The following is a 25,128-nucleotide window of genomic DNA, read 5'->3' as shown; positions in this document are numbered from 1 at the left end:
TTTCTATGAGGGTAAAAGTAAAATGTGCTATACATCTGCTACTTTTTAGAGGAAGAAAGGGAAGGTAGATATAGATACATTTCTAAGAATTCATCTTCCATGAGCAAATTAAAAATTATCCTATTCTCTCACATTTTCCATAAGTAACGTTACAGTCCTTTACTTCTGGAGATTACCTATTTCCACCCTCTCACATGACAATATGTTAATCAAAATCCATGTGGAAGGTTATTTTTTCCCCTTCTAAAACAAAGAAATAGAGTCAGCTCTGAATTCCAAAATTGGACCTTATTTGGTAACATGAAAATCAGTTGTTCCATGTCTAGACTCATCTTCCACCATAGTGGGGTAGTGAACAGCGCCAAAGGCAATAAGAGACAGCAAAGATGCCAAATGGAAAATCTCCTTCTGGAAAATAGGATTTCACTTCTGAATGCCTCTCCATGTAGAATTTGTGTGTTTTCTTCTAAAAGTTAAAGTTAAAGTTGGTTTACTAGCAACTTCCAAGTATAATGGTTGATACATTATGGAATGGAAAGTGACTTTTTCAAGCTTACTTAAGTCAGGAACAGTATTTGGAAGAAGGAAAGCTAGATGTTGACAAAAACATGATGATCCAGGAAAGTTGACTCAATATATTATTGAATTATTATTCCTTCATGCCAGGCAAAGTCACACAAAGAAGAATAACTCTTTAATTCATCTGTCTTCAAATGCTGAATCACTGTTATAAAGCAGATTGCACCAAGGTGCTAAAAGATAAAACATCAGGATAGATGGATCTTGAATAGAATGGCTGGTGGCATGGATGAGAAAGAAAAGAAAACAAACATAAACATCAGCTATTTCTCACATGATTATTACACATTCTGGTTTCTCTCACTGGAACCATCCATCAGATAAGGAATGTTAGTCCTATGTCCAAAAATATTAGGTATGAATGTATATCATGACACTCAGGAAATGACAACTTCATTCAGGTAGAACACTTGCTTTTCAACAAATGTAAAGCACACCCAGATGCAAGAATGATGTGCAAATTGGCATTCCAGCAATGTTAAAGAATATTTTAGTTCTTCTCTCCTTTCTCTCATCTTTCTCCTCTAGGTCTATAACATGTCAGACTGGGCCAAGGTATCTAAGAAGCATCTAAGAGTGTCTTGGTGTACCAGGTTCTACCCATGTAAATGGGTCCTAGGTGAACAGCAGTGCCTTCTCTCCTGCCAATGTAAATATTTCTCACTGCAGTAGGTCAGAGAACTTTCCTGGATTTTGCTGATGCCATTCTATGAAGATACAATTGAAAATAAAACTTATGCAATCAGAGATACGTGAAATGGTGAAAGAAGAACTATTTAGTTAATTGCTTCACTTGGTTTTGTGTTAAGCTTTAAAAAAGTCTAAATCATCATCTTGTCAATACTGATGACTTCTAAATTAGCTGTATATTAATACTAATTAATATTTATATGCCCTTGCTTATTGAACTGGACATATAACTATTTTTTCTAGAATTAAAAGAGAAATCACAAATAACTCTTTAAAACAAAGTTCGGATCCTCAGAACATTCCTGATATAAAAACATGTCTCATCATATCCCTTACTCCTTCCCATGTGCCCTCTAAACCCTCAAAAAGCATTTACAAAATAAACTGTGGTGATATTTTCAATTTTTAAGTTAATTGACACATTAAATCTGGTTTTGAATGATTTTTTAGGAATATTGAGAACATTAAACATTAAGTAATTTTTATTGACTTTTTAAAAAATTAATATGGGAGAAATTTCTGTCATAGTTTTTCCAAAAAGAGAAAATTGTTAATCTTTATTGAGTATACTTTTATTTCATCTTTTCTTCTTTGCTGCCTTCTATGAAGTTCAAATGAATGAATGTGTAGTTCATGTTTTTTAAATTAAACAAAACTCCAGTTCACAAATTTCTATTAACTTATCAGATGATGATGATGATGATGATGATGATGTGTGGGGGATTGAACCCAGGGCCTTGTGCATGTGAGGCAAACACTCTACAAACTGAGCTATATCCACAGCTCTCAGATTATTATTTAAACCTTGTTTTCCTTCTTGATTTCCTTACCTTTATTTTGTAACTTCTCTGTCATTTTAAATTAAAAAATATACAATCTTTAAAAAATGAGGTAGGAAATAAATGACACATAAGCTTAATAAAGCAAAAAAAAAAAAAAACAAACTAGATTGCATAAAATATTTTCCATATCCTCATGTCATCTGTTTATTCATTAATAAAGTAATGATAACAATGGGAGTCAATTTGGTCTAACTGGCACTGGGGCCTGGAAATAAAAGTAACACTGGAGAACTGATTATGAGAACTTCATAGAGCTATGAAAATGTGACCTCAAGCATTTTCTGGCACACAATACAATTTAATCTTGTAGGGTTTGTTCCTCATCCAAGAAGGGAGATGACAGTGGCAGGGCAAACACCTCCGAGGGCCTGAATTTAGTGATTGACAGGAAACTGCCATGAAGCAAACTGAGGTAGCAATTACTTACTGAGCTCTCTGCTGAACATTCTGTAAACGGTTTCACTGCTACAATCTTGTAGATTTATACAATAGGGATACAATGTCCACTCAATGTTTCTCAGCCTCTTTCTTTTGTCAAAGTCACTGAAAATAAACTTTACAGTTCTACACTGATTCCAGGGCAAATTTTACATCTATGCATTTCTTTCTTTTCTTTAGTCTTTAAAATGGAATCTGTTCTGAATAGGCTTATAAATCATCTGTACTCCTTGAGGGATGTCTGCATATGTAAACAGCAAACTAAGTCACAATAGGACTCATGATAGTAGGTATAAAATGACATCTAAGAATACTTGTAGGTTAGGAGCAAAATTTTACAACTTCAGCACAACTGACTTTTGGGACAAGATAATTCCTTGCTGTGGGGACTTCCTTGTATATTGTAAGATGTTTAGCAGCATCTCTGATGCCTACTAGCTAAACAACAGCAGCCCAATTTCCCAGTTTAACAATCAAGCATGTCTCCAAATACTGCCAAATATACCTGGAGGCAAATTACACCTGATTTAGAGTCAAAAGCAGATAGTCTGATTTCTTAAATAAGCTATAACCAGTTTCTACATATAGGAAGTCTACCATGTAGGCCAAAGTAAATAAATATGATTTAGTTTTTAAAAAATTAAAATTACTCAATTCTATGTTATTATGGTTCTAAATAATTTTATATTACCATGATGTTTTTTGAAGACCCAAAACTAACCATTCCAATAGTGACATGACACACCATATCTCAGTTTTTACCTTTTTAGAGTTGCACAACATACCTGGCTGACCCATACATCTCTAACCAGATGCTTTTGGTGTCTACATTAAGCATGAGGAGAAATTTCTAATTCATAGCCTCTTATGAAGATTCTGAGAAACATCATTTAATATTTCTTCTCTATTGAATCACTCAAGTTTTGTTTGCATGTAAGCTTTATAAATAATGCAAGTTTCCCATAACTTATTTTATTATAAAATAAAATTTTAAGTTTTTTCTTTTAGTGCTACCCATTTATTTACCTAAAAATGTCTTTATATCCCCAACCTTACTGTTATCTCTACAACATACTAGTTTATACCATTCTAAACCTCTATAATAAATCATTTTAAAACTTTTTCTTTATGACATTTAAGGTTTCCACTAATTTTTTTAGAAACTGTGCTTATTTGTAAGAGGTTCTCACACTCATAACATGGGAGTCTATTACTCTAAATATTTCCCTTGAAAGATTATCAGATATGTAACAGAACAACAAAAACCACTGAAAAATACACATACTTGCTCCAGTGCACTTTCCCTTCCAGTGTCTGCATCTCACCAAGGATGGCGAGGAGGAGAGAGGACTTCCCACATCCTACTTGACCCACAATCATGGTTAACTGACCTAGAGAGACAAAACGAAAAGATAATAAAGAAGATGGAAAGTAACTTTCAGCGAAATAAATTAAGACACATTTAGAAATGATGGCCCCCAAGAGGAGAGATAACTTAATCTAGGAGACGAACCTAACAGCAGAAATTAGAAATCCACTGACTATTATCAGATGCCATCATATGTTGTAAGAGACGGCAAACACATTTCAAAACTGATTTGTAATTTATTAAAAAATTAGCAGTTCAGCTAACTGGGGAAAAAACACATTTATAAAAACACATTTATGAAGGGCCTGGTCTGGTTTCTAGCAATAAAGTCATCTAAATAGCTCCTTTCTTGATGTATCTGTCTTTGTTGAAAAGAAAAGAAAAATTAAAATATGTAGGTCTTATTATCTTAAAACGAAGAATTGCTGAAATTGTTAAAGACTGCAATGAAATAATTTCCTAAATCATCTAGATTAGTTTTAAATTTATTATTCAATTCACTCAGGAGAAAAAGGAAGTTTTGAGTAAAATAGATAAATGAGGTGAAAGTGATTTGAACTAAGTTACTAAGACATTCCCCCTAAATTCTCACTTGGGCCTGCAGATATTACGGAGAAGTACTAACCTACTGACCATTAGGCCATGTCAAATAAATATTTCTATTCAATTATCCAGATATTTCAAATAAAGTTATTGGCTTTATTTCTATTTTTTCTCTTTAATACCTGGGTATAAATGGTATTGTTTTCTAAATTTCCTTTATGGACAGTTTGTTGATCATATATAACTGTTAGGAATAAACATGGCCAACAGGAGAAAGGCTTGTACACTAAAAACTACAAAACAGTAATAAAAAAAATTGAAGACAACACAAGTATAAGTAGAAAAATATCCCATGTTCATGGATTTGAAGAATTAATATTGTTAAAATGTCCATACTTTAGAACACAATCTAGAGATTCAATGTGACCTCAATCAAAATCCCAAGGGCATTTTTAACAAAAATTGAAAAATTAACTAAAACTCATATGGAACCACAATAGACCCAAATAGCCAAAGCCATCTTCAGAAATAAGAATACATCTGGAAACATCATAATTCTTTACTTCAAAATACAATTACAAAGCTGCAGCATTCAAAACAGTGAGGTACCTGCTACATGAAGACAAACAAAGAGACCAAGGGAACAAAAGAGAGAGCCCAGAAATAAACCACATATACCACAGATCCTCAACAGAGACAGCAGGATAATGCAATGGGGAAAGCATAGTTTCTTCAACTAGTGATGTTGGGAAAATAAAATTCACACACAAAAAATGAAATTAGACTGATAGATTGCATGATGCACAAAAATCAGTTCAAAATGAACTAAAGACTAAACTGCCAGACACAAAAATATAAAAATCCTCGAAGACAAATAGGGGAAAAACTTCTTGATAATGATATGGCAATGATTTCTTGGATTTGACATCAAAATCAAAAACAACAAAACAAAAAGTAGAAAAGTAAAACCACATCAAAATAGAAACCTTTTGCCCAGGAAAGAAAATGATCAACAGCGGGAAAATTCACTGACAAAATAGGAGAAAATATTTGGGGGGGGGGGAATAGCACAATTTAAAAAATGATCAAAGGAATTTAATACATATCTCTCCAATGAAGACATAGGAATTGTAACCAGGTATATAAAAAGATGTTTAACACCACTAATCAAGGAAATGCTGATCAAAATCACAGTGAGATATCACTTCACACCTGTTAGTATAGTTATTGTAAAAAACAAGATAACAAGTGTTGGCAAGGATGTGGGGAAATGGAAACCCTATAGACTGTTACTGGAAATGCAGAACTGTACAGCCACTATGGAAAGCAGAATGGCAGTTCTTCAATTTAAAAACAGACCTACTATATGATTCAGCAATCTCACATCTCAGTGTAGAGGCAAAATAATTACAATTAGGACCTTAAAGATATATTTGCACTCCATGTTCACTGTAGCATTATTCAGAATATCCAAGATAGAGAAACAAGCCAGATGTTTACTGACAGATGAATAGATAAAGAAAATGTGGTATTTATGTACAAAGAAATATTATTTTCTCTTGGAACAAGACACAGTATAAGTAATAAACAAGTAATAATATACCAAAAAAAGAAATGCCATTTTCTCTATTTTACTTTAAAAATAAACAAATAAATGGCAAATTAATAAAATTATGGGGTAACTGAGTCTTAAATATCTTGAAAACTTCATCAGTATTCTTCAGAAATAGAAAATAGTTTTCTTACATATGTGCTTTCTTTAAAGCTTTTTGCACACAAAAATGAGAAATCAATTATACCACTATTTAAGTGGCACTAACCAGCAGTAAATAACTTGTTCAAAGATTGTCTTTTGTGTTGAAAGGCAGGCTTTATCATTCTAGTCATCCTCCAGTGATATAGCAGCTCATGAGCAACATGGTACAAATAGGTAATCCTAACCAACTGCGTGTGTCCTTTAAAAGTCCTTTTTTTGTGAAGCTCAGTTATCTTGGAAAACTATGATTGTTATAAACAACAATTACGGGGCTGGGGTTGTGGCTCAGCGGTAGAGCGCTTGCCTCACACGTGTAAGATCCTGGGTTCAATCCTCAGCACCACATAAAAATAAATAAATAAAAATAAAGGTATTGTGTCCAACTACAACTAAAAAATAAATATTTTCTAAAAAATAACAATTACAAATGTACATGTGTATAACAAAGTATAACAATGTATAACGAAGGACTCTTACCTGTTGGAATTCGAATGTCTATATTGGATAATGTAGCTAAACCACTGCCCCATGAAAAGTATCCATTTGTGACCTAGAGAATATGAATACAGAAATTAAGTCATCTATGTGGACTACAGAATATTTCTAATTTCAATGTATTTTCTTTTTATAGTGCTGAGACTTTCAAAATGAGGTATGGTAAAAATTCTAGTAGAAAGTTGTAACTAGTGGTATAAATAAAAAACAAAGAAGAATCAAAGTGAAAGGAGGATCTTTCAATTAGTGATATTTTGAAGAATGCTAAAAATCACAGGGATTTTCTTTGAAAGTTTGGGATTACTGGATCATTTGTATCTGAGCATCTTTAAAATTAATCATCCCAAATATTATCCAAAGAAATCCTTACACCAATTACTTTCTCAGTACTAAGACAACTCCCCAAATCCCGAAGATATAAAATGAAGAACAGAAATAACCACAGATTTTTCTCACAAAATGACTTTATGGGCTGAGGAAGACTCTGTATTAATGAAATTCCTAAAGATGTAGAATGACCATTGTTCATCGAAGTTAAAATAAAGAGTAAAGGGGGCAGGAAATAAACACAGACATGAGGCAACACTGCTGGGTGGTATAAATGTCCACAAGACCCTACGTTCATCCCAGCAGTCTATTTGCTTTAGTAGGTCATGTGGACTTGATGACCTTCATAGTTGTAAAAATGGGAAATGAAAGGAGATGTAACAGAACCCAAGGATTAGGAGGGTGAAACAGACAAAGATGAGAGCAAAAAAAGGTGCTGGAAAAGTCAGGGGGAACTAAAGATATGCCTAGCTCTTAAGTTAGAATTTTATTTCAAAACCACAAATGATGAAATTTCTGAGCACATTCTTATTTAGGAATTTTTTGAAAAGAATTGGTGCCATCTAAATTGTAACTAAATATTGCCCTAGAAAAGATCTTTGTAAAATAAAGGATGAAAAACTTTGAAAAGGCAAGGTTGGGTTTTCCTCTGCAGGTCTTCTCTAACTTGTACAATGTATGGCACAGCATTAATAACTATCATGTAGTTATTTAAGGATGGGTCATGGAAGGAGGGAGCACAGACAGGCAGAATGGTTGATCACCTTACATATATTGTCTATGCACCTGCTGTGTGAGGCTTTGTGTGAGGACTGGTGTAGGCTACAAAGAAGTTATAATGAATGCATCATCCCTGCTTCCTTGGAGCTTGCAATTGATTAAGTAAACAGACCATGGAAAGACAAGTTATGCACTGTGTAGTGATGCTTCTGTTAATGATGGGTTGTGTAGAAAAGGGCAGCCTGGTAAAATTATACTGTCTAGTGAGGCTGTAGTCACCTTGTTTTGCATACTCTATGATGTCCCCACAGGGACAAAACTGCTTGATGCATGTCTCCAAACTTATCCCACCATCAAGATGCACATGATAAGTGTACTACAAGACAGCACAGGATCAGTACCAAATAGGACAGGCAATAAGAGCAATAGCAGTTCAGAAAAGAAATCATTTATCTAGGATGAGTCAAAAAAATTTTGGAAGAAGAGGCCCTTTAGCTAGTTTTGGAAAACATACTAAATGTCAACAAATGCATTTCTGGGTAAAGTACTACAGTAAGAATTGACCAAAGATCAGAAAATAACAAAATATGTTGTGAGAAATTAGGGACTGAGCTGGCTGGTGCAGGCATTGAAGATACTGTAGCAAAATGACAAATGACATGCAAAGAAATTATATAGCCTCAGAGGTGGAGGAGCCCTTTGTTAGAGAGCAGGCAAGGAAGCTAAAAGAGGTACCAAAATAGATGCATTTGGAAGAGAGCCAGCATGAAGTTGAGAGGCTCCATGTGACACTGTCAAGGTTTTCAGTGCATTGGGAGCTAAGGTTATCTGCAGAAAGAGGAGTAAAAGAGGGAGAAGGAGGTGGGAGGACCGTGGTGACAGGTGATACTGTAGGTGTGGAAAATAATGCTGAAGAGAGGCATGTGCAAGGATCACGAGAACTCCTGAAGGTCACTGAAACTGGAGATAATAAATCTGTGCCAAGCAGTGCCTTTGTGTCATTTTATCCATGGCACTCAGCAGCCTGGTTATAGATGTGCAGAAGTCATGAAGTTAGTTTGCTACAGAAGTGTAATAAAGGACTGGGAGAAAAAAGTCGGGGGAGCTGAAGATGCTGGAGATTTCAATGAAGTCAAAAAACAATAAGCATGAAGGTGAATGCTTGGGAAAGCTCGAGATCAGGATTTTGTTCAGTGACTGGTTAGTAACGTTTTGTTGTCAGTGACATGGAGTAAGATGTTAGAGGGGGAGCAGTTTCAGGTGGTGACCAAGGGTGAACAAAGGGGAGGTCCTGCAAGTGGAGTGACAGTAGATAAAGGATTTCTGAGCTGGATGCAAGATAGGCTGTGAATTTAGAAGTTTAAATCACACCCATGTGAGTTAATACAAAGGAAGAATGATGGAATAAGCAAGAGGTGTTAACATCTCATTCAAGGTAGGGGAGTGACTGAGAGGTCCTCTGTTAAGAGCTGTGAGAAGGGTAGAAAATGCCATAGCTTCACCAGAGGGAAAGACATGGTCTGAAAATAACAGCAAAGAGCTAAAGATGTAGCATCACCTCCTGTACTGATGCTACACAGAAGTAAAAGAGGACACAACCTCCATTCCAGAAAGACAGGGAGAAGGCCAATGTCAATTTCCTCTGCTAAAATTTATACTTTCATCTCCTCCTGCCTTGCACAAAATGCACTCATTTCTCTACCAGCAGGGTTAAAATCTTGGCTTTCTAACTAGCTGTTTGACCTTGGGAAACCAGTTAACACATCAAATTTGCATGTAAGGTTTACATAAGGATGGATACAATAATGATCATTATACTAGGGTTTGTGATAGAGGGAGGATGAAGGAGAGTTCAAACCTCTGCTCAGCCAGCCATGACCGTCACGAAAGATAAGTAAAATGCAGTCATGCATGCTACAGAATGTCAGGGTGCAGTTAGATGGAGCAAACTATCATAAAAACATTTAAGCAAACTGAAAGCACATAAATGCTATGGCAACACTACCTATTTTGCAAGGATATAAGCTTGTTTAAGCACTCGTGTCAAGTGCTCAGAGCTGGAACCATAACGTTGGGGCTGGAGAGTAAATCTGGGAGCATTAAAGGCAAGAGCCAGACAGGCTCAAAAAAATCACCCATGGTATGCTTCCATTTATATGAATTATCCAGAACTGACAAATCTATAAAGACAGAATGCAGATTGGTGGTTGACAGTGCCAAGGGGCAGGCAGAACTAGAGAGCACCTGCTTAATGGGTGTAAGGTCTCCTTTTGGGGTGATGCAAATGTTTTGGAACTAGGTACAGGTGATTGCACAACATCCTGGATGTTAATTGTTCACTTTAAAATGATTAATTGCTACTATGTGGATTTCATCTGAATTAATTTTTTTTTTTAATTTTAAAGGCAGGGCAATTATACAGAACTTTGTCTATTTCTTCCTGATGGAAATGGGTAAAAATGATGAATAAAATATAATTTCTGAAAAATCTCATTTAAGCAAGAGGTAAGGAAACATCAAGTCAAAATATAAGAAAAATACAAATTTAGAGATGTGGGCCCAGAGGTCTACCTCTTTCCTCCACAGGGTGAAGCATAACTAAGAAGAACAGCAAAAATGCTGTGCATGGTGGTGCACACCTGTAATCCCAGTGGCTCAGGAAGCCGAGACAGGAGTATCTCAAGTTCAAAGCCAGCCTCTGCAACAGCGAGGTACTAAGCAACTCAGTGAGATCCTGTCTCTAAATAAAATTAGGGCTGGGGTGTGGTTCAGTGGTTGAGTGCCCCTGAGTTCAATTCCTAGTACCCCCTCCCCCCACAAAAAAACCCAAAACAGAAGAAGAAGAATAGCAATAATGTCTAAGCAATAAGGTTCTACTAGATATCAGTATTTAATAGAAAGCTATAATAACCAAAACAGTGAAAACCTGGGCAAATAGGCCATAGAAAAATAAAGACCTGCATGCTATAAATACATACATGAATATATCCTTGATTTGTATTTGAAGATAGATAGGGACAGTGGTTAATATATAAGGCCAGGGCAAATGAGTTATCATACTTAAAATTAAATAAGATCTTACTGATATATTACCAAAAGTAGTGAAATAACTAGTACTAAATTTCCTACTGATTTTTTTTTCTGGGATTGAACCCAGGGATACTTAAATACTGAGCATGTGACATCCCAGCCCTTTTTGGTTTTTATTTTGAGACAGATTCTTGGTAAATTGCATAGGGCCTCACTAAATTATTGAGGCTGGCTTTGAACTCACAATCTTCCTGCCTTAGTCTTCAGAGCCACTGGGATTACAGGCATGCCCCATCATGCCCAGCAAAATTTACAATTTATTTATTACTAATTTTTCTACTAATCACATCCCTACTTAATATTAAACACAAAAATTGATCATAAGTGGATTAAAGGACTAAAAGTGATCTGAGCATGGTGGCACAAATCTGTAATTCCAGCGACTCAGGAGGCTGAGGCAGGAGGATCTGCAATTCAAAGCCAGTCTCAATAATTTAGGGAAGCCCAAAACAACCTAGCAAGACCCTGTCTCTAAATAAAGTATAAAAAAGGGCTGAGATGTGGTTCTGTTTAAGTGTTCCTGGGAAAAGTACTAAAAGTGAAAGGTATAGATTCAAAGATTTTAGGACCTAATGTAAACTATCTCCATAGCCCCTGAGTAGGAAAAGTTTTCTTAAATGAGAATAAATAAATAAATTACTAGATAAATAAATAAATAATAGAAGAATTAACCATAAACAGAAACTTATATAAACTAGACTATCTTAAAATTAAGAACTTCTGGCCTGGCGTGGTGGCACACACCTGTAATCCCAGCTGCTTGGGAGGTTGAGACAGGAGAATCATGAGTTCAAAGCCAGCCTCAGCAATGGCGAGGTGCTAAGCAACTCAGTGAGACCCTGTTGCTAATAAAATTCAAATAGGGCTGGGAATGTGGCTCAGTGGTTCAGTGCCCCTGAGTTCAATCCCTGGTACCGGGAAAAAAAAATGAAGAACTTCTGTTCATTGAAAGTTACAATAGAGTGAAAAGCCAAGCTACAGAGTGGGAGAATATTGCCACATACATAATTGCCAACATAGCAGAAGCCAATTTCTTTTTTTAAAGGGGAGGGAAATATAATGAGGCAATTCACAAAAGAGGAAATCCAACTCCAAATGGGGACACACACACACGGTCTCCCATTAATGATGGTTTGACATAATTATTTTTCTACTTTTTGATGATATAAAACCATACACATTCAGTAGAAACAGTACTTTCAATCTGGTCTTCTCCTGGGCTAGTGAAGTGCAGTGCTATGCCTTCTTGTAATGCCACGCAACAGCAGCAGCAGCAGCAGCAGCACATGCCAGAGTCATGTGATCAGGAGGAAAAACATCTGATGGTCTGCAGCGCACCATGTCACTAACTAAGCTATAACATTTAGTCAGTCAGGCGTGTTAATTGCACTTTTGACTTACAATATATTCAACCTATGATAGTTTTTCCAAGACAGAACCCCATCATAAGTTGAGGTGCACCTCTATATGAGAAAATGCTCTACCCGACAGTCAGCAGTAACAACAAAAAATGCAAATTAAAACCTCAGTAAAATATAGTTGCATTTCTCCCCTAGCATACAACACGGCAGCAAATCAGAAGCATTGGTGAAGACATGGAGGAACTGGAACTCTCAGTCCATGGTGGTAGACATGTTCACTGGCATTATCACTTTGGAAAACAATTTTGCATTATCTAGGAAAGTTGGAGATGCATGTACCCTAATATTCAGCAATCATTAATAATAGTTCCTCCAGACTGAGAGATACCTCAAAGTCAGCAAAGCAGAACAGATGAGAAAGTGCTGGTACATTCATACAATGGAATACTATGCAGTAATGAGAATAAAAGAATTATGGTTTCACACAGCAACACAAATAAATTAGACATACATAATATTTAACAAAAGAAGCAAAACACACATATACACACCTATTTAAACTTAAAAAACTAAAAATATGCTTTTTTTAAAAGGACATATGAAAGTCAAAATGGCATTTATATCTGCAGGGGCAGGTATGAGAGAGTGCGAAGATGTACATTCCAGGGATTTCCAAGGAAGTTTGCAAATATAAATATGTAATGATCTCTAGTATATTGTATTTCACAATAAAACACAGCTCAAAAAGATAAATGAATTATTAGGACCTAAGAGTTTTCACTAGGAATAAAAAAAATTGGAGTTTGAAGGTGAGTTTGAAACTATGGTGGCTATTCAGAAGCACAGTAAACTCTAGAGGTGGGATTAGCACTAGTTTCTTCCTCCAGTGACAGACTTGCTACAGTTGTGGCATACCTATTGTGGTACAGGTGTTGTCAGGTGTCAAGGAGAGCAAGAAATAAATGTAACTCTTGGCTCTACTATATACCCCACTGAGCCTCCTTTGCTGTCTGATTGCCTTGGACAGTGCAGGGGAGCTGGAAAACTTGAAGTAGCCAGGGTAAGTAGGTTTCTAAGAGGGCTAGTTCCAGGACTCTGGTGGTTCTAATGTCCAGAGTCCCTTGGCTGCTGCAGGGAGCTGGTCTAGGGCCTGCACATTTCTGACTTCTATCTGGGACTCATCTCAGCCATCAGTCCCTCAGCCTGCATTTCTGAGGTTCCCTATTCTAAGTTTTACCTAAGCACACAAGCCTAAGGAGGGTATAAAGAGCTGAGTGTGAAATGAGATCACCACAGGCAGGATGGCGTGATAGGAAGCTGAGTGAAGGCATATAACGCTGGCTTAAGCCTTTTGGGTTGAAAACAATTACAATTTATTTCCTCGTCTGGGTTTATAATATTGGTGTTCTCTATAAATCTATGTATGCAAGAGCACTCCCCACAGCATACAACACAGAGATATGTTATATACTAGCTTTAATGCAGATTCACCAGAAAGGCTCATTTTCCAGGTACCAAATCATACTGCTGGAGCTACACCTGTGGTTGGGAGGCAAGGAAGAGATGAGAACAGTAAAACATTTAGGGAAACAGGAAAAACAGGACAAAAAATCTAGGGATTTTTTTCCAAGTACTATTAGGATTCTTACCACTGTATAGAGATTTTGAGGACACAATTTGGGACACTTTTGCAGAAATTCAACATAAAAGAGTAACATAAATGTTTCTCTTTGTGTACAAATCTAGGAAATAAAATAACCTTTATTGCAATATCCTCTGTCTCTGCAGGACGAAGTCTTCTTGTTGATTGCTCATAGCTGTCCAGGTGGTATCTCCCAGGCTGCTTCCTGTTTATAGTTTTTGGCTGCTACATTCCAAATAGAAAAGAACACAAGTTGAAGCTTTATGAAAAAAAAAATTGAGGTTTTGCTGAACATTAACACATTGCTACTTCAATTCCAAGAAAAAGAAACAAGTAAAGTGAATGTCATGTTATGATTTTTTCAGTGGCTTCTCCATAAAAGCAAATAATGAAAAAATGTTGAGCTATGATGTGAAACCTAATTCTCTAGCCTCTTATAAAAAAAAATGAAAAGAAGATGTGGTACTTGCAAGTGATGGTGGTGAAGTACTGAATCCCAAATAAGGATCTGGATATTTTTTCTCCAGCAATGTGGATGAATCTATCTAGGAAATAAAAACCTGTGTGTCCTATCAAAACATTATCAGATTAACTCAGGTCAAATTAGAATCCATCAGTTAGGCCCACTGGGCTTATAAGCATTCCAGCAATGTACTATTGATCATTCTTGGAATCATGAGGATTTAGAGTCTGATTCACTCACATAAACCGGAATGTTCTACACATGAATCTACTGTGGATTGGCAAAAGCAAAAACCTCCAGGATCTTTTGCTGAAAGATAACCAATGTTTCATAAGGAGATTCCTAAGTATTATAGGATGATCTACTCTATGTCAAATATTATTGCACTATTTCTAGTTAATTGTCTGAAGCATTCTAGAGAGGAAGACTGCTGTGGTGAGAGAGATCATCTTCAAAAATGTGAAGTAAACTGAAGTCTAACTAGAAATTTCTCATTCTCTAATTTTGAGTTTAATTTCACATGTTTGAAGTCACATGGCTAATGACTTGAACATTTACATCTCCAATGCTGATTTCACATAGCTAGAGATGAATTTCTAAAGAGAAGGTAAAAATTTAGCTACATAAACCTCTAACTTGGAAAAATTTCTACGCTCAAAATTAGTTCCAGGAAGTTAGCAAACAAGTATTTCAAGATAAATGACTATCTGCCTTTTTCAAATATTTCTTGGGAATTATGAAAACTAAACAGTAATATACTTTAAAACTTAAATTATCTAAAAAGCAAAGGATTCTGGAATAGTGAAAATTTTTTTAAAAAATTTTTGACTTGGAATTGTAGGTTTAGTTTTTTGAAAAATCCACTGAATTTTACTATGGGAATTAGGAATGTTCTTTTAAAAAAGTCAATAATTTAATCCAAACAAGATATTGCTTTTCCAATTTCCATCAATTGGTGTCCCAATAGACCATCAAACTATCAAATAGTACAATGCTAGGCTTCATACAAATAAATACACAGTTTAAAAAATCACTGAGCAAATTGAGAGTAAAATACTAGCAGTGATTACATCACATAGAAAATACTAAACATATTTAACTTAGAAAAGAGAGTATGTGTGTGTTGATGAAATTTTATTCCAGTTTTGCTCTTCCTTTCCACAGCCCTCACAGATAGCTCTAGAAGTGCGTTACATGAGATGTTGCAGAAAGTCATTATTCTTTAGAATACATATATTTTCCATACACAACAGGTCTCCACCTATGTGTAAAATGCACTGTCTTCTGGTGTCACTAATTCTATCGTAGCATTGCCCTCAGAGGTTCAAAAGGAATGACTTCACGAAACTGAGGAGAGGGTGGGAAGAGGAGATGTGTTGACAGAGATTTGAGCTGGAGTCCCACAGATGTAATTTGAAGAGGCTCTGGCTCTAGAATGTCACTAACTCTCCATGGAGATTCTACAGCCAAAACCACTTAGCTCTAAGCTTTTACAGAATACATAGAATGTTAAGCGCACTCAAGAAGGAGTTTCCATTAGTGTTATTTTCAAACACAAAGATTTTTTTTCTCTCCATTTAAAAAAGCTGGTCGTTTGTGGTTTGGCGCATCAGCAGTGATGAATGATCCTGAAAGACATCAGAAGTCCGGTCTGGTTTCAATAACCCCGAAGATATTGGATGCATCTGAAGAGGATTCTATTTTCCTTCCAAAAACCTATCTCAGTTCAATTTTTCTCCTATTCTTCATCTCATACAAAAAAAAATATTACTCAAATTTCCCTAATTTCATGAACTCAACCTTCTACATCCCCTTTATTGAGGTCATCTCACTTTGCTTATCCCCACATCTCTGAAAGATGATCTAATGGGTTCTTTGGTAGACTAAGCTCATCCAAAGTGTGATGAGGCTGGTTCTAATCAAATATTTGACTTTCCTGATGCCTAAAACTACAGTCACTCTGTAATGTATTCTTGTTCCTATGTCTATATCCACCCAATGGCAAACATGCATTGTTACTACAGCACAGGTAAGCATGGTTTTAGTTCCTTCTTAGACAAAAATCATACCTGCCCAATAAAACTACTTGAAAGAAAGCAAAAAATAAATAACTCCAGAAAAGTAGAAAAAAAAAACAATAAGGCTAAATATAGCCAAGTGCTGCCTTAACTATTTTTAGCAACTTAAAACATGATACGAAAGAAAATTTAATATAGATTGACTTTCTTGTAAAGGCTTTCCAAGTTCTCCAGTCAGAAGACAGCAAGTACATTTTTGTTGGGCCACATAAATGGTAAATATATTCATATTTTTCCAATCATTACACAAGTAACTAATATTAACTGATAACATGACTCATTTTGGAATAAAATCTCTCCACTTTACTGTTATGAAATATACATATAACTTTTAAAAATTTCTTCAGAATTTTTCAGACACACCCTTCAAGAAAGTGATATAATCCAGTCCCACTGATTTCAATATTCTCTAATGGCTAATGATTTGTACATTTACATCTTCAGTGCTGATGCCTCTTTCTAGATGTCTGTGTCTCAAAATCATGTATAAAACACACCTTTAGATTTCACCTCACTACTTTAAACCTTGCCAATGACTTCTTTTTGCATGCTACTAAACTCCAAATTCTTCTGGTCTACAGGACTCAGTCATTGTTATTACTTTGTCTCACTTTTCCTTCTTCACGAGGCTCCAATCATAGTGTATCTTTGTCTCCTGAAAATAAGTCGAAATAATTCCCACCTCAAGATCTTTGTACATGCCTGTTCTCCTGACTGAAGTGTTCCTTTTGTTTACCAATATCCCGTTGTAGGACAGGTACCTATAGGTCTCACAGGTATCAACTCAAATGATGGCTCTTCAGAGAAGCCCTTTTATAAATGACCACCCAGTTTTGAGTATCCCATTCGTGTAATGTTCTTTTATTTTCTTCACACAGTGCATTTATATAATGTTTTAAACTTGTGATTTGACTCTAAGACAGCAAACTCTGGGAAAGTAAAGATCTCAGGTGCCTCTCAGGTGCCTTGTTAATAGCCACATCTTTAGGTCCTGGCACAAAGCACAGGGCAGCCAATAAGTCTGTAAAACGAGGCAAATACATTATAAATGGTTTATTTGTATTGCATGTAATACATGTCAAATTAATATTGAGGGTTTACAGACTTTATGTAAAACTGAGTAAATATATGTGTCAAGGATGAATGAACTAACCAGTCTACAAGTCATAGATTCAGGTTTTAATTCTGACCCCACCCCTTGCTAATCTTATGACTTTGTTCAAGCTACACAACTGTGCAAATTCAATATGTGCAGAAGAAAGGAGCAATGTATTGTAATATATTAAGTAGATAAAACTACATAATGGATCAGAAAGCATATTTTAAATTAAAAAGTATACTATAACTAAAAGAAATAAGAATGTGGTATAGGCTTATTTTATATTGTTTTTATATAAAGCTTGGATCAAATACCCTCTTAATTTCCTTTTGAGTTGAACACATGTTGCCCCTCTTGGGATAATTATTTCATGATATATAAAGACAAGCTTTATAGCCTCATACATTTGTTTATTGATTTTATACTTGGGAGGTATTTTTTTAATATAGAAGCAGGTAGAATTTTTTCTTCATAGAGATTAAAAATAAAGCTTACAACTTTTCTAATTGCATCCCCATTAAACCATCCATTCTGTCAAGAACATTCACAGCTTCTGCAGTGAGAAAAGCACTTACCACTGTGGTATGTTTCTTACAGGACTCAAAAGGCAAAGAACCTTCGCCAGTCCGCCAGCTGTCGTCACCAATCTCATCACTCAAGAGAAACTCATTCAGCTTTTGAACACTGCAAAAAGCAAACAAACAGAACAAGGATTAGCAGTAAAACTCCCACCAACAAAAATACCTAAACAAACAAACCTTCCTCTCACTCAGTACCATGGTGAACAGGCTCTCTAAATCATTTCTCAAGACCATCTGGAAATTCAGCTAGATTGACCAAATGTTCTAAATTGCCCAGGACTGAGCGGTTTTTAGGACAAGACATTCAATGCCAATATCAGAAAAATCTCAGGAAAAACAAGAACCTTGATCATCCTAAATTTAATAGAACTTCTTTCTTTCTTTATATTGTTGTTGTCATTTGTAACTATATTTTCTGTCAAAACTAGTGGGGCCAAAAAGGAAGGTGGAATAGGGTGATTAAAAACAATACCACCAATAAGGAAAATATTCTTATAATTCTAATTTTACACATGAGAGGAATTAAGCATAAAGCAGTTAAGTAACCTACTTAAAAATCACTTAGGGTCCCTGACCACTGAGGAATCCGGCTTAAGCACTATTTTATACATATTTTCTAAACCCGGCAATGAGAGGGCCTTTTACAGTCATTTTACTCGAAGCATTGGCCAAGGACCTGCAGAAACAACATCACCAGGGAACTTATTAGAAACAGAATCTCATGTCCCTCTCCAACATGTGAATCAAAATATGCATTTTAATAATATTCAGAGGTGCTTCATAAGTACATTTACAGTTTGAAAGGCCCTGTTCTAGAAACATTTTGCAAACAATTTGCAAACATTCTTTTCTGCGGTCTCCTTAAACCAGGCATAAGACTCACTTACCCTTTTCACTGTAATTTACTCAAACAATATCATAAGATCAGGAACAAAAATAAGTAACAATAGAAACAATAGCATGATTTGAAAACATCCTCCTATAAGTGAATATTATACTAAAGAAAAGAACTTTAAGTCCTGTGAAGTTGCAAAGGAAAAGAAATGCTCTTCCAGCCTGTTTGCTAACTGAAAGTGAACAAACTCACTGGTAGGCACAGCATCAACTACAAGGGAAGTGTTGCCTTCATAGGAAACTAGAAAATATATATTCAAAATAAAAGGTTCACTTATTTATGGTTTTTAAAATTTCACTTGAGCTTGTAGTCAAGTTCACTGCCTCCAGATAGGTCTGCCAAGTTTGCCTTTGTGACATGATAATAAAATAAATTAAGTTTAATTCAGTCTGCTAACCATGATCTTCAAGTGCCTTGACTTTGTATATCATAGAAACATAAAGATAGATAACATCCATTGAGCCAGTCTAATCACTAGCTTCCAAACTGTACTTTCAGGGAATTAAGAGAGATGATTAAGGAAAACTTTGATTTGCATAATCTCTTTGAGTCTTTGTTAGGAAAGTCTGGCCATATAGACTGGAAAGATTCAGCATTAGAAATGCTTTATGAAATAGCATTTTATTTGTCTTAAATGGCAGAAATCCCTTCTGTACTTTTATAGGTTTTAGTTGTCATTCTGTTCTAATGGTTTGAAGATATTTGGTTTTAAGGAGCACAGATTTGTCAATCATGGCTGTAAACAACCTTGCACTATTCCCCTGAACAGAAAGAGAAGTGAGGAGGCCAAATTCATGTGCCACTGTATCTTCAAGTCTAGCAGCATTTGGCACACATTTCTCCATGAATGCTTGTTCAATGAATCAAAGAAGAAATAAACTAATGATTCAGACAGTAAAACTGGTTGATTCAATTCTTCAGTTCACTTTTTGGGTATACACACAAATCTTACTAATGCTTTTATGAAATAAATGAGCCTCAATCTTGCTGAACATCAGGAAACAATGATCCCTGACCTTAATTGGGGGTGGGGAGAACTTTCTCTCCTCTTGGTAACATACCATGGTGGAACTCCATTTGCAATGAACAATACCAATCCTTCTCTAAACCTCTCCTTTCCCTTGACCTAGGATCACTGGCTGAAAAGTCCCTGTGCTGCTATTTTGTTGTTGGTGGTTTCACATCTATATCTCCCATTAGACTGTGAACTCCTTACGAGCAAAGATTTTCATTTTTAGAATTTAGCCCAATTCTAAAATATAACATAACAATTCCTCAAGTAATGTCTGATGAATGAATAAATGGGTAATACAAAAAGCATTTCCTGTTCATATGAGGTCTTTTCAGGAATCACAGAGACAAAACAACTATGGAAAATGCATGAATCCTGACCAAGGGTGAAGTAATTTTCACCACACTGCCAAGGTTATATTTTAAAAATGCAAATCTAATCATGTAACAGTCCTTCTCCTAAAATAACAAATGGCACCCTTCATCTCTCAGCATCTTTAGCATCATCTAAAAGCTCATCACTACTTCCCTTCTCATATCAGAATCTTTTCTCCAGCTATACAGAACCACTTTTACTCCTCTGAATATACCAAGATTTCTCACCTAATTACTCAATCTTGGCTCCTTCTGATAAAGTACCTTTCCCCTTTTCCTCCAACTGGTCAAGTCTTATGTATTCTTTAGGAATCTGGGAAAGAGCTACCACCTTCTTCAAAACTTCACTAACCAGAGAGTCTCCCTTCTTTCTCAGTAAGCTACAAGAGTCCTCACACATGGTTCTTGGCATTCTGTGTAAGGCTCATAAAAAAACACAACATATCAGAATTACTTTCCCTTCCTAGTCTCTCCAACCAAACTGTGCACTCCCTGTACATTTTAGTTGTCTCTTCATCTTTGCAATTCCCAATGCCTAGCAATGTAACTAAAGCATTCACAAATGAATGCCGACCTGTAGAAGATGCTCAGAGGCATGAAGTAGAAATGAGCACAGTGGTGGTAAATGCATAAATGGAGATATGCAAAATATATAAAATATTTAGGCAATGCACTAGGTACTTTTTAATAGACTATCTAGTTTAATTTTCTCAATCACCATAAGCAGGTGATATCATCCTTCTCATTTGATAAGAGAGGAAGCTACACTATAGAGACACTGAACAATTTACTTGTGATTGAACAATGAGTATTCCATGGTTGTGATTTGAAAGCAAGTACATTCATTGCCAATTTGCTATCCTGCCTCCATAGCCACTATAGTTCAGTATTTTACTAATTTCTCACTTGTTTAGATTATTCACAAAAATATTTAAGGATTTAGTCTTACATGTTACTTTTTCAATTCTCAAAGTTTACTTTGGGAGTTTAAACACAACATGGGCACTTTGGACAAGTGTCTATTCATTAGAAATAATGGATTTCATTGCTGGCAGTTGCATGTTTTTTCAATAGGATTTATGAAATTTTATAAAATGAAATATAGAGACCCAGCCAAAGCATAAGTATGCTATCTGATAAATATCAGTAACAATTTATTTGACTGAAGGTAATGCAGGAGACAAGCCAAGCATAAATTCCTTTGGGAGAGGTACATGAGAGAAAGGACACAAAGTCATTTCCCAACAAAGTGAGGAATTTGTTTTATACTTTTTTTCCTTGGCAAATAATATCTCTGGACATAGATATTGAATTATACATCAAGTACCAGATACTTAAACTCACATTGCTTTTATGGGATACAACATATTCTCCTCCAGAAAAGCACAACACATAAGTTATTTCCTAACAAATAAAACAAATAGAGAAGTAAGACAGCATCATGGAAAACAAAAAACAATAAACAAGACCTCATTCTTGTTCAAGTGTTTTAAAACTTTAAATAATAGTGGCTTTTATTCAGTCTGTTTTGCAAATAAAGACTGTAACTCTGTACCATAAAATGTCCAGAAAACTCAAACACAGGATACTGTGGGTTTAAGAAGACAGCCTGAAGCATATTTGCCTCTTTCTTTTATCATATATATGTATATAATAAATATTTATTCAATATTTATTTAAATTTAAATATGTATTTACTATATATAATATTCTGATACATTTAATATATTATAAACTTTTTCCAAAGAAAACATAAAATTTTCTGGGAGCAGAGAATTTTACATGGCATGGAATTTTCCTTTGGTAAAAAAGGTTCCAAGTTTCTTACATGCATGCATGACACAAGTTTGGGAGTATGCTTCGGCCCATTCTAACCCACCAAATATTAAGAGTGCATCAAAGAACTTATGACTTCCACAGTCCTGAAGAGGAGATTTCAAAATCAGCTGACCAAAGTCTCCGATTATAAACAGGCCTTTCAACTCACTGTGGGCCAACTGGCATCAAAGACTGATCACGGGTTCCCAGGCACAGAGGAAAATGCTGAGCCCAATCAACACTGGGAAAATGTTCATTTGGGTTCCCAGAACCAACACACAGTGGGAAAAAGTATTGGCATCCTCTGTTGACCAGCCATCTCTGTAGGACCCGTAAATCAACCACTGAAGGTCATTTTAGAAAAGCAAGTTTGTATAAGCAGAGTCTATTTGGCCTATGGCTTGGGTAATCTGGAACTGAGCCCTGAACATAGACTGGTCTTTATCAAATTGGCAAATGCCTTTTCTCTGAGATGTACAGAAGGGAGAATGCTATGAAGAAATACACAAGGGACATTATCCACCCACAACTGTACCAGGATTTACTACAGCAGAATTGTATACAGTGGATTTGAGAAACACTCCTGGATTACTTTTATCTTTTTTTTTTTTTTCAAATCAACTCTTTGAGTCCTTTTGATGTTTGATAACCTCCTGGTTTCAGAGGAGTTTTTTGTTGTAAGTCATCAGCTGCTTTTTATCTCCACTTAGAGTGCAAAGTCAAATTCCAATTAATAGCGCAACCATGAAAGGGATAGCAGTTAAGTGGAGAAAATGAAAATAATGACCAAAATAGCAGACCCTGGCCATCTATCAATTTTATTGTTTGAAGTAGCTTCTCTTCCAGAGCACTGCCTAATTTGGAAGTGGTGCTACACAGTGCGGCTAGGGATCTATGCAAGTGGTTTAGAAGACAGAACAATAAGAAAAGAAAATGAGGGCAGATGAGGCCAGAGGGCCTGAGCTTTAAACTCTAACAGCTTCCGAAATGTTATTAATGACACAACTTAGAGAACAGGATTGAAGCTATGTTATGATAACCACTGTATTCTAGCAGAGCTTAATTTATAATAGGATAATTTATATGCATTTAAATGCTATCTAGAATTAAACCCCTGGTAAGTCAATGTAAACTATTGCCTAAAACTGGAGATTCTGGTATTTTGAACACTAAATACTATTTTTCTCACTAATACATAGATACCATGAAAATGATCTCATTTTTAAAATCTTATGAGAGATGATCTACATTGCTCTCAATGGCAAAAAGCATACTCCATATATTTAAGGCCTCAGTTTTCCAGTTTTCTAACATTTAGGTATGTTTTTCAAAGGCCAGATATAAATATAATGACTGTTTACATAATATGCTGAGATTTTATAAAGTTTATAAAAATTGTATAGCAAAAAGCAAAAATACCACTTTAAGGCTTCCTTGCTTATAATAGAATCTAGAATACAGTAGCTACACTACACACAGTATAGTACACGTGGCTTGGTAACATGCTTTCAAATGGTTAGGAAATTGGCATTATCACATCACATCCATATTCACAGTTATGCATTATGGGAAGATAAAAGTAAGACAAAGAATACACTGGTTGTAAACACTCTAAAAGCATATTAAAATGAGCAAAACACCAAATAGTTCTGCATATCTTTCTGTTTTCAGACTATGAACCTGTTTTATTGTTGTTGTTGTTGTTGTTTTGCCTGATTTAACTAAAATTAAAACAGAATATGAAGTGTAGATGGGAATATTTTCCATCACTGCCAGTACAACATAAATTGGCATGGCTTCAGTAGAACATATTAATAAATTCTCTCTCTCTCTCTCTCTCTCTCTCTCTCTCACACACACACACACACACACACACACACCTTTTGACCTACTACCACTTCCTCAGTGGGAACAACATAGCCATGTTCAGCAAGGACCTTAAAGATGTGCATACTATGGGAACTGCTACCATCATTTCCGTAAGTCTAACCAAAACCATCAGGGAAAAGTGCAAAGACAAACAAAGTTGTTTATCTCAATGCTATATGTTAGGGAGAAAACAGAAGCATTCTAAATCTCCATTAAAAAGATCGTCATGTCATTCCATTGTCTTTCCAATCAGACATAACTGTCCTATGTTCATATATGAACATACCACCAATAAAACTCCATATATAACCACAAAATGGGATCCTAATTCCAATAAGTTATACTCCATGTACATATAATATGTCAGAATATTACACTCTAGCAGAGTATAATAATATATAGTCATGTATATTTAAAAAGAACAAATTTTAAAAAATAAAATAAAGATCATCATTAAAGAATACTTATAAACAATGGACTACAGAATAACCAGTAAACCTCAAGTATTCTAAAACTAAGGGAACATAATAAAAACAATAACTGAAAGAAGAAGCCAAAAATTACAGAAGTTCATTTTTCAAATTTTAAAATGATCACTTTTATATGAAATAAATAAAGAACTGAAAGATAGCATACCAACATTTTAACAATGATTATCTCTGAGTAGTGATTTTAATGTTATTTTTCACAACTTTTCAAATTTACTACCAGGAGCACATATTGTTTCTACAAGCAAAGAATTCCAGACATTTTAGTGCATACCTTATGATGGCTTTGACTGCAAATCTGACCACTGTGGAGAGCAGGAATAGTGGTGTGACAAGGATATGAAAGAGAGACAGTGAAGCAAAGGCCTCTGCAGGTTTTAGGTTGTTCCCACTGGCGTATGCATGGGTCACAAATGTCTATGCACAAAAAAAAAAAAGAAAGAAAAGAAAGAAATCTCTCTAGTGATTGCTGGAGAAAGCTACACACATGCTTACATAAAATTTTATAAAACTAACATATATCTCTGCAACTGTGAAAACAAATTACCTTATCCCAAACTCCCTAACTGAAACAATACTTTCTATTGAAGAATTCTTAC

General features: G+C 35.4%; 1 protein-coding gene across 9 annotated transcripts in view; it reads right to left on the bottom strand.

The window, feature by feature from the left end:
* Positions 1-25,128, bottom strand: part of Abcc9 (ATP binding cassette subfamily C member 9) — a 128,066-nt gene that overhangs the window by 69,254 nt on the left and 33,684 nt on the right. For all 9 annotated transcript variants that reach the window (XM_071610099.1, XM_071610097.1, XM_071610098.1 and 6 more), the window contains 5 exons: positions 24,804-24,946; positions 18,068-18,176; positions 13,970-14,077; positions 6,695-6,767; positions 3,835-3,940 (listed from right to left, as the gene is read on the bottom strand). In XM_071610099.1, coding sequence (XP_071466200.1) covers positions 3,835-3,940; positions 6,695-6,767; positions 13,970-14,077; positions 18,068-18,176; positions 24,804-24,946 — 539 coding nt within the window. The remainder of the gene's footprint in view (positions 1-3,834; positions 3,941-6,694; positions 6,768-13,969; positions 14,078-18,067; positions 18,177-24,803; positions 24,947-25,128) is intronic.

Source organism: Marmota flaviventris, chromosome 3 (assembly GCF_047511675.1).
Source record: "Marmota flaviventris isolate mMarFla1 chromosome 3, mMarFla1.hap1, whole genome shotgun sequence".
NCBI classification, from domain to species: domain Eukaryota; kingdom Metazoa; phylum Chordata; class Mammalia; order Rodentia; family Sciuridae; genus Marmota; species Marmota flaviventris.
This window is presented reverse-complemented; position numbering and strand designations above follow the sequence as displayed.